The sequence below is a fragment of the Oncorhynchus kisutch genome, linkage group LG29 (genome assembly GCF_002021735.2).
Source record: "Oncorhynchus kisutch isolate 150728-3 linkage group LG29, Okis_V2, whole genome shotgun sequence".
In the NCBI taxonomy this organism is placed as follows: Eukaryota; Metazoa; Chordata; class Actinopteri; order Salmoniformes; family Salmonidae; genus Oncorhynchus; species Oncorhynchus kisutch.
In genome coordinates this window covers 17,644,722-17,655,777 of record NC_034202.2, presented here as the reverse complement: position 1 = coordinate 17,655,777, position 11,056 = coordinate 17,644,722, and the positions used below count along the sequence as shown (strand labels likewise).

Genomic DNA, 11,056 nt, shown 5'->3' with positions numbered 1-11,056 from the left:
GCCTGTTTCTGCTTTAATCTCTTTCCTCTTCCTCCATCTGTTTTGACATTTTTCCTCCTTTATAATCTTTTTCATCCTTTTCCTCTCTTGCTCCACCTTTTCTCTTCTTCCATTTATCCTCCATGACCTGATCTTCCTTCTCTCCCTGATGGGTAATTCACTGGTATCAGCATGACGATGGTGGTGTTGTGTAATCTTATCCAGATAGCAGAGCAGAGCGGGGAGGAGAGAGAAGAGGAAGGTCACTGAGTTCCTTTTGGCAGCGTTCCTGTGGTGCAGAAGCACCTTGTCTGACTCCGTCCCTCCCCATCCCTCTCATCTCCTCAGTACAGACACAGTACACTGGCTGGGGCTGGCTCAGGGCCAGGGACACGTTTAACACTGGACTAGTCGCTCTCTCCGGAGACAAAAGGACAGGTGCAGGGGATAGTGTGTGTGTGTGTGTGTGTGTGTGTGTGTGTGTGTGTGTGTGTGTGTGTGTGTGTGTGTGTGTGTGTGTGTGTGTGTGTGTGTGTGTGTGTGTGTGTGTGTGTGTGTGTGTGTGTGTGTGTGTGTGTGTGTGTGCGTGCGTGCGTGTGTGTGTTTAGGGGGTGAGGTACCAGGGCAAAGTCAGTGTGTGTGGCAATTTGTATGATTTATTTTAGTGTTTTATTTTGCTCAACTTAATCAATGGTGCCAATCATTTAGATCATGGCTGTATGTCAGATGACTGGGTCACAGAAGGGGGCACTAAAAGGAATTGCCTTCACATTAGATTGAACACAAATGACATCAAACCTAGAGATGGGACAGCAGTAAAATAACATTTTACACTAACTAGTCTGGATCCTAAACACAGTACTGTTCTAAAGTGGATAAATAAAATCATACTTCCATCAATTAAGTTATAACATCTTTAATTGAACTCTCAACTACAACCAACCTTATAAAGCAGTGTGTTGTAAGGCATTCAGATGTTCTTATTCAAGTTCTATACTGTAAGGTATCCATGTCTTCACTGACACAAACAATTTAGCTTTTCCAATCAATCTTGCTTCAAAAATAGTTTTTTCTCTCTTCTTGCATTGAATAAAAGTATTGAAAAGTATTCATCCACATATTAAATGATCAAGCCCCAGAACTGACTTCTCCCAATTTTTCAAATATAAATCACAATTATAATGTTGAATGTGCTATTGAGCAGGCAAAGGCTAAATGCTACCCACTAACAGTGGTGTTGATATGGAAGTAAATACCAGAGTTGTTCAATGTATAATCTATAGGAGAAATTAGAGTTTCAATGTATAATCTATAAGAGAAATTAGAGTATCAATGTATAATCTATAGGAGAAATTAGAGTACCCTCTAGTGGTTCAACGTGTTCTTATCTGTTGAGTGACTCAGATTATTTTCCACATTATTAGAATTGCATGTGTGGGGAGACAGAAGCAGCTGAGCCCAATAGGTTGCCATGCAACCAGAATCCACCAGGGTGAGCTCGTCCCACAGAGATGCCCACTGCAGCAGAGAAACTTCATCTGAAGAGACCAGAGAATGCCAGAGAAGCCGGTGTTTGAAGGATGTATTGGCACAGGTGTTGTTAGGCCTGAGATGAAGTCGAGCGTTGCGTCATGCCTAACAACAGCCCTTAGCCGTGGTATATTGGCCTATCGCTTTATTAAGCTAATGTCTAACTTCTTTGACATGAAACAGTCCCAACACAAAAGATATGTAAGTGTAACCATTTTTGCAAAGGTCATCTGGAAAACCTACACTTCAGGCACATAGGCCGACAGAATTCCACCTTCCAGGCTGAGGTTGATCTAGGCGGTAGGGACATGTCTCTGCATGTCAGTCTGGAAAGGAGATGGGCTTAATTGAACACTCCGATGTGCTTCAGCTTCTCCGGGGCTACTGTACAACGCACACAAACACACCTTGATTTTACCTGAGTATTTAGGCCTGCCTGAGTCATCCTGGTTTTCCCATCTGGAACATTCTTAAAGCTGAAGGTGCAAAGTCGAACAGAGATACTAAGCCTTCTGCAACAATGAGTTTCACACTGACATACAAAGTTTGTGTCATGCATTTGTTATACGTCCTCTGTTGTATCCCTATGAGATATTCCATTTAGCACTGTGTGAATTGAATTATATCCCTATACTAACTCTTGAGACAATAGCCACTAAAGCTACCACACACAAAGGCCTTGTGCTATGAAAAGTGTTGCATACAATGTCCACACACAGACCCAGTAACCTATTCAGAATCTAAACAATGTTTATTCAAAGCACTTCTTCACCAATCTGGGCCATGGCATGTGCTCAAAAACAGTGCAGTAATAGTTTATCAGAGTAATTAACACAAATACAGTATGCAGAACACAGACTCAAACCCAACTTCTGGAGTCCTCTCAAACCTCAATGATGATTGCATCTGAAATTCAGAAAGGATGTGCCTGGGCTGTGTGACCGTCACTCCTTCACTGCTCTCTGGGTGTGTTTAGCATGTGTGTGGATCTCAGCCGGGGATCAGGAGGGTGCTCCAGACCCAGACAGGGGCCGCACGGGATCAGAGCAGCCAGAATGGAGGGCCCTGCGGTGGGGTTATCACACATCAGAAACCCTGGAGCCTCCATCCCCCCATCCCCTCCCTCTGTCCTTTCAGGCTAACAGGCCACTTGTGCCAGCCCCATTAGGCCCCATACGGCACCTCTCCAGGCCTGGGGGCCCATCGGCCATGATTAGCCAGAACTGCCTCCCATTGTCAAGGACAGAGATAACTCAACCCCCCCCCCGCTCACCCATTTAAAACCCTTAATGAACAGGGCAGTTCAAGAAAGAGTTGAGTAAAATATTTACCAAATAAACTAAGTAAAAAATTGTAATAAAAAGTAACACAATAAAATAACAATAACTTGGCTATATACAGTGGGTACCGAGTCAATGTGTGGGGGATACAGGTTAGTCGAGGTCATTTGTACATGTAGGTGGGGGTGAAGTGACTATGCATAGATAATAAACAGCGAGTAGCAGCAGTGTAAAAACAAAACAAATGGGGGGGGTCAATGTAAATGAGGCTCCTTGATGGCGCAGCGGTCTAAGGCACCACATCTCAGTGCTTGAGGCGTCACTACAGACACCCTGGTTTGATTCCAGGCTGTATCACAAATAAATCAAATCAAATGTATTTGTCACATACACATGGTTAGCAGGTGTTAATGCAAGTGTAGCGAAATGCTTGTGCTTCTAGTTCCAACCATGCAGTAACATCTAACAAGTAAGCTAACAATTTCACAACAATTACCTTATACACACAAGTGTAAAGGAATCGATACGAATATGTACATAAAAATATATAAATGAGTGATGGCCGAACGGCATAGGCAAGATGCAGTAGATGGTATAGAGTACAGTATATACATATGAGATGAGTAAAGTAGGGTCTGAAAACATATAAAGCGGCATTGTTTAAAGTGGCTAGTGATACATTACATCAAGATGGCAAGATGCAGTAGATGGTATAGCGTACAGTATATACATATGAGATTGGTAAGTAGGGTATGAGAACATTATATAAAGTGGCATTGTTTAAAGTAGCTAGTGATACATTTAATTACATCAAGATGGCAAGATGCATTAGATGGTACAGTGTACAGTATATACATATGAGATGAGTAATGTAGGTTAAGTAAACATTATATAATATAAAGTGGCTAGTGATAAATTGATTACATCAATTTTTCCATTATTAAAGTGGCTGGAGTTGAGTCAGTATGTTGGCAGCAGCCACTCAATGTTAGGGATGGCTGTTTAACAACCGGCCGTGATTGGGAGTCCCATAGGGCAGCTCACAATTGACCCAGCGTCGTTCGGGTTTGGCTGGTGTAGGCCATCATTGTAAATAACTGACTTGCCTAGTTAAATAAAGGTACATTAGTTTATTTGGAAAATATACATATATTTTTTTAAACAGTGATTTCTAGAAACAAAAGGTCACGTTCAGGCAGCTATTTCTTCACAGCACCACAGTGTGCCCACCCACTCCATTTCCCACCCTCTTGTCTGACACTTCAAAGGTTCGAAACCAGGCACACCACTCTGTTGTAACCACACCCACTTTGCCCTCACGGGCCATTCCCCTTCTGGGCTGACCAATGAACTCCAGAGGTCAGCCCCTCTAACTCAACAAGTTTAAGGATATGGAAAGGAAAGTCTTGATATTGATAGGAAACCTTTCATGATCCAAGGACCACCACTAAGTCCACAGCTCCTCTCACAGTATTCTCACAGGGATGTGGGTCTGACAGCAGCGATATCAGCGCACACATTTGGATAAGGAATTCTCTTCTCTTTGACCATTGTGGTGAACCGTGCAGGCAATGCAGCATATCTCTGGTAAGCATCACTTTTTCAACCTTTGCTACGTCCGTCAGGGGTCTAGCCAGAGAGTAACAGCAAGTCTATTGCATAGTTGAAATGCTGCATTGTCTGTGGAAATCCCTGTGTACAAAGGGTTTCTCCAGCACTGGTCCACTCTGTAAGGCTCCATGTCCCCGTCTCTCTCTCCAGAGCCGAGGCCCAACATGATGACCCCGTCCCCCCCTACAGCTGAACCCTACCACCAAGGCAACGTCAGGATGACCCTGGAAAAGGCTGACCTCTGGAAGTCCTTCCACAACCTGGGGACGGAGATGATAATCACCAAACATGGCCGGTACAATTGTTGTTATATCCTTCATCATCATTTTTGATCTGCGTAAATCTCCTAAACACATTCTATGCTATGGTGTGTTCACTGCAAAGTACATTTCACCCGTAATTTCATGCCATATCGTAGCTTTACCAATATTGTAGCTTTACCAATATTGTAGCTTTACCAATATTGTAGCTTTACCAACGTTGTCAAACTGTATCTGCTGCTAGTATGCTTTGTCTAAGAGAGCGCATAGAGTTGTGATCAGGAATTGAGAGGATAATACAATTAGTGTGGATTTGTATGTATCAGGAGGATGTTTCCCCATTGCAACGTCAGTCTATCTGGACTCCAACCCTATACCAACTATGTCCTCATGGTGGAAATGGTTCCGGTGGACAACTCCAGATACAGGGTAAAAACAACATGTCCACCGTCCTTATATAATGCCTCAGTTGCAAGGAGTTTTTCCTAGCCACCGTGCTTCTGCATCTGCATTGCTTGCTCTTTGGGGTTTTAGGCTGGGTCTCTGCGTAAGCACTTTGTGACATATGCAGATGTAAAAAGGGCTTTATAAATACATTTGATTGATAATGCATTTAATTGAAAATACATTTGATTAATATATCACGTCTTACACACACATTACAATACATTTCTATTGGGAAAGTTCCAATTAGATAAGCTAAATGTGTCACAGTTTGGAATATAGCCAGGCATTGTTTTAAAAGGAAACATAAGGAGGTGAAGTAGAAGACAAGCTTGCAGTCAGTCTGCATCCAGCATACAGTCCAGACGGTGCCCCGCCCACACCCAGCCATTCACCACACACACTGCATATCAAAGACCATTACTACATCCTGTTTTTCTACCCCCGGCTGGAGGTTCAGCCACGGCCATTTAACAACCCCCCCCCCCGCTCCAATCAAAGTGAATGGGGAGCAATACCCCCTCCATGCATCCACTGGCCCTTCCCTCAGTACACATTGCTTTTGACCATATGCTCCAGAGAGAGAGAGAGGGGAGTGTTTTTCCTTTGCTATAGCAGTTCATGTATATATGTTGGTAGATTATACGCAATTATATACATACCTATAGGATACTGTTCAAGCTTGCAATAATATGCACCACAGATTCCTTATATACATCATTGTAAAGACTGGGGGTATGTGAGTTTTTGTGGAGCGTCTACGTGTCGAGGCTTGTCTTGTGGTTCGTTTCACACCTGAGTAACGCCCGTCCCCTCCCCCCTTCTCTCTCTCTTTGTAGTGGAATAAAGGCCAGTGGGACATGGCTGGGAAAGCCGAGCCCCAGCTCCCCTGTCGGACGTACGTGCATCCAGACTCCCCCACCCCGGGCTCCTACTGGATGAAACAATCAGTGTCCTTTCTCAAGCTCAAACTCACCAACCACACACTGGACCAGCACGGCCATGTAAGAACACGTATCTTCCTCTCTACTGGATCCCCAGCCAGCAACCTCTCACAGTCTGAGAGTAGACAGCTGTCACTTCTGTAAACAACGTTATTAGTCGACTCATTAGTGGTGTCTGTTCTCTCCTCAGATCATCCTGCACTCTATGCATCGTTACATCCCACGCTTCTCTGTGGTCCAGGCTGACAGTCTGCACAGTGTGCGCTGGGGACACTTCCATTACTTCTCCTTCCCTGAGACCTCCTTCACTGCAGTCACGGCCTACCAGAACACTAAGGTCCGTCTATCAACTCACGTATTAAGCACATGCAAACGCCGTAGCCACGTAATTAACTTGCTCTTTGGGAATGGGTGTAACCCAATCTGATGTCTTCATCTCCACTCCTGCTTTCAGATCGCTAAACTGAAGATTGACCACAACCCATTTGCTAAAGGATTCAAAGGGGAGAACACCCGTACTCATAGCAAGAGGTAGGGATCAATAGAACTATAACACTACGTGCGTGTGAGTTGGTGAGATATGCTTTACAAGTTTTTTATTGACTTTTTTTATATAGGTGTCGATCCAACAAGAGTTCTGGAAATGCTTCAAAGAAAGCCAAACAAGACAGAGAAACAGAATTCAAAAGTCCTTCAGGTGTGGATCTTAACTCTATACAGTAAGATTAGACTGATCAGATCTGTATAATGTCAAAGGTTGTCCAGTCCGTAGGCCTATAGGCAGTCTCATTGATCCACAATCGTTTCCCATTTAGACCTCCAAAGGGCAACATTAGACTGTGAGCCAGCAGAACGGGGGATAACCTCGGGAACAACGGAGAACATGGTGTCGGCTAAGGAGGATCTCTTCTCCCCCTGGGCCATAGAACAAGACCCGTCCCAGAGCCACAGCCTGCACACTGAACTACTGGAGCTCCACGACCACAGACAGGACTACAGCACCGAGGAGCAGATGGTGCCTGGCCCTGCATCTATGTCCTCCCAACCATGCAGGTACTGTACAACCACCAGGCACACACGCATGCATGTATAATCGCAACATTGTAGCATCATAAACTAGATTGTAAAGCATACTTTGACTTTCATTCTTTGGAGGTGAAACCCAACATACAGGCGAATCCCCACTCTAACAGCCTGCACACCCACACAGGTTCATATGCAGAATCCTGACCCATTATGCCAATAGAAAACTCAGTGACTCAGTGCTATACTTAACAGGCACTCTATGGTGCAGACTACACCTCCATACTGTGCAATTAAAAGTGACACTTTGAGTCAGCGAGTGTTTGAGTTCACATACTGTATGTGGGTTGATGACATATTAGTAACCCGCTACATATTTTTATTTTCTCCAGATCTGTTGAGCATGGCAGACTTCCATCTCCATCTTCTGTAGTGGAGGATTGCAAAGGCAGGCGCAGCTATGAGTCTCACCTCCGTGATGTAGCCACTGTCCCTGGGCACAAGACTAACAGTCCTGGCCCTGTCAGGGACATGGGACACACCCCCTTGGCTCAAGCTATGCCCCAGGACTATAGAATGTCCCCTGTCCATCTGCCCACGTCCTCCAAAACCTACCCTGGGTACCTGGGTTACAGTTACCCTCTCTATGGCCACTACACTACTAACCAGGGCATGGGTCAGTGGAGTGAGGGTGGTACAGGACAGTACCCTGGACAGTCCTTGACTCACCACCTGCCCTTCTTCACCAGTCAAACACTGACTGTAGACCACGGCACCCACCAACGCAGCGTCCATCACCATGGCAACACAGAGGCAGAGTGGAGCTGGAGCCAGTACTTGAGTTTGGATAATGATCAGAATAGCTGACTCTGACTCACAAAGGGAAGGAGCTGAGATTCATTCTGTGAACAAAGCTACTTGTGACATTTCAGAAAAGTGAGAGCCTATGATCTTTGTGCACGAGGTCCAAACCAAGATATCGTCAAGTGTGTTTTAAAAAAAAATTGCTCTCTGCTATGGACATGTGTGTCAAGAGAAGTGTGTGCAATTTTCTGTTCCAAGTCTATGCAGAGCTGCAGTCCTATTTAGCAGAAATAGCTGAAGGCTATTTGAGCTATATACTGGACGTAATGGACTGAGCCTCCTCATACTGTGCCTGGTGCTCCATATGAACTGCATTCAAATGTTTGTGGGCATTCATGCTTGTATTACGCATGTGATGTGCGTATGCTTGTTTGTTTACTTATCAAAGTGATGATAATTGAGATCAGATTATGACCAAAAGGATATCATGATATCCAAAAATAAATAATAATAAGATTCCCATATCGGTATAGTTCTCTACATCATAACTGTTAATATGACAACTCTTAAGAGGTTTCTCACAAGCCACAAGTGGTTCCAACACGAAGGGTCATCAATGTTACCCATTTAGACTTCCAAAGGGCAACATTAGACTGTGAGCCAGCAGAACGGGGGATAACATGACAGAGAGATACAAAGGGACACAGGTGAGTCCTTCACTCCCACAGGAGGACAGGCCAGGAACACATGTAAATATGTCAATCAATCAAATGTATTTATAAAGCCCTTTTTACATCAGCCGATGTCACAAAGTGCTGTACAGAAACCCAGCCTAAAACCCCAAACAGCAAGCAATGCAGGTGTAGAAGCACGGTGGCTAGGAAAAACTCCCTAGAAAGACAGGAACCTAAGAATAAACCTAGAGAGGAACAAGGCTCTGAGGGGTGGCCAGTCCTCTTCTGGCTGTGCCGGGTGGAGATTTTAACAGTACATGGCCAAGATGTTCAAACGTTCATAGATGAACAGCAGGGTCAAATAATAATAATCACAGTGGGTGTAAAGGGTGCAACAGGTCAGCACCTCAGGAGTACATGTCAGTTGGCTTTTCATAGCCGATCATTCAGAGTTAGAGACAGAAGGTGCGATAGAGAGAGGAAGTTGAAAACAGCAGGTCCGGGACAAGGTAGCACGTCCGGTGAACAGGTCAGGGTTCCAAAGCAGCAAGCAGATCACTTGAAACTGGACCAGCAGTACGACCAGGTGGACTGGGGAAAGCAAGGACTCTTCAGGCCAGGTAGTCCTGAGGCATGGTCCAATGGCTCAGGTCCTCTGAGAGAAGAGAGAAAGAGAGCGAGAACTGGAGGGAGCATAGTTTAATTCACACAGGACACCGTATAAGACAGGAGAAATACTTCAGATATAACAGACTGACCCTAGCCCCCCGACACATAAACTATTGCAGCATAAATATTGAGACAGGAGGGGTCGGGAGACACTGGTCCCATCCGACGATACCCTCGGACAGGGCCAACCAGGCAGGATATAACCCCACCCACTTTGCCAAAGCACAGCCCCCACACCACTAGAGGGATATCTTCAACCACCAACTTACTACACTGAGACAAGGCCCTGTATAGCCCACAAAGATCTCCCTACGGGTCGAACCCGAGGGGGGCGCCAACCAGGAAAGGAAGGTCACGTCAGTGACTCAACCCACTCAAGTGACGCATCCCTCTTAGGGACGGCATGGAAGAGCAGCAGTAAGCCAGTGATTCAGGCCCTGTAATAGGGTTACAGCAGAGAATCTCAGTGGAGAGAGGGGAACCGGCCAGGCAGAGACAGCAAGGGCAGTTCGTCGCTCCAGAGCCTTTCCATTCACCTTCACACTCAAATCAAATCACATTTATTTATATAGCCCTTCGTACATCAGCTGATATCTCAAAGTGCTGTACAGAAACCCAGCCTAAAACCCCAAACAGCAAGCAATGCAGGTGTAGAAGCACGGTGGCTAGGAAAAACTCCCTAGAAAGGCCAAAACCTAGGAAGAAACCTAGAGAGGAACCAGGCTATGTGGGGTGGCCAGTCCTCTTCTGGCTGTGCCGGGTGAAGATTATAACAGAACATGGCCAAGATGTTCAAATGTTCATAAATGACCAGCATGGTCAAATAATAGTACTCCTGGGCAAAAGACTACACTCAATCATATGACCTACCGAAGAGATCAAATCAAATTGTATTTGTCATATACACATGGTTAGCAGATGTTAATGCGAGTGAAGGGAAATGCTTGAGTCTTCAATAAAGACTTAAAGGTTGAGACCGAGTCTGCGTCTCTCACATGGATAGGCAGACCATTCCATAAAAATGGAGCTCTATAGAAGAAAGCCCTGCCTCCAGCTGTTTGCTTAGAAATTCTAGGGACAATAAGGAGGCCTGTGTCTTGTGACCATAGCATACGTGTTGGTATGTACGGCAAGACCAAATTGGAAAGACAGGTAGGCGCAAGCTCATGTAATGCTTTGTAGGTTAGCAGTAAAACCTGGAAATCAGCCCTGCAGGAAGCATGTGTAGAGAGGCTGGCACTGAAGTAATATTATCACATTTTTTGGTTCTAGTCAAGATTCTAGCAGCCGTGTTTAGCACTAACTGAAGTATATTTAGTGCTTTATCCGGGTAGCCGGAAAGTAATCTAGAAGTGACAAAAGCATGGATAAATTTTACTGCATCATTTTTTAACATTAAGTTTCAGATTTTTGCAATGTTATGTAGATGGAAAAAACGCTGTCCTTGAAACAGTCTTGATATGTTCGTCAAAAGAGAGATCAGAGTCCAGAGTAACGCAGAGATCCTTCACAGTTTTATTTGAGACGACTGTACAACCATCAAGATTAATTGTCAGATTCAACAGAAGATCTCTTTGTATCTTGGGACCTAGAACAAGCTGTTTTGTCCGAGTTTAAAAGTCGAAAGTTGCAGCCATCCACTTCCGTATGTCTGAAACACAGGCTTCCAGGGAGGGCAATTTTGTGGCTTCACCATGTTTCATCGAAATGTACAGCCGTGTATCGTCCACATAGGAGTGAAAGCTAACTATGTTTCCGGGTGGCATCACCAAGAGATAAAATATATAGTGAAAACAATAGTGGTCCTAAAACGGAATCTTGAGGAACACCAAAATTTA

General features: G+C 44.7%; 1 protein-coding gene across 1 annotated transcript; it reads left to right on the top strand.

Annotated features, from left to right (window-relative positions):
* Nucleotides 1–1,450: 1,450 nt before the first annotated feature.
* LOC109873582 (T-box-containing protein TBX6L-like) lies at nt 1,451–7,938 on the top strand. Its single transcript, XM_031808749.1, has 9 exons — nt 1,451–1,471; nt 2,486–2,579; nt 4,551–4,695; nt 4,987–5,089; nt 5,944–6,108; nt 6,239–6,385; nt 6,503–6,579; nt 6,874–7,101; nt 7,464–7,938. The coding sequence occupies exons 1-9, from the start codon at nt 1,451–1,453 to the stop codon at nt 7,936–7,938; spliced, it is 1,455 nt and encodes a 484-aa protein (XP_031664609.1).
* Nucleotides 7,939–11,056: the final 3,118 nt, after the last annotated feature.

Excerpts from the sequence above, each read along its gene's own strand:
- LOC109873582 (XM_031808749.1), top strand. The coding sequence starts at position 1,451 with ATGCAACCAGAATCCACCAGG. Across the intron at positions 6,109-6,238 it reads CACTGGACCAGCACGGCCAT|ATCATCCTGCACTCTATGCA; the intron begins GTAAGAACACGT and ends TTCTCTCCTCAG. Across the intron at positions 6,580-6,873 it reads ACCCGTACTCATAGCAAGAG|GGCAACATTAGACTGTGAGC; the intron begins GTAGGGATCAAT and ends AGACCTCCAAAG.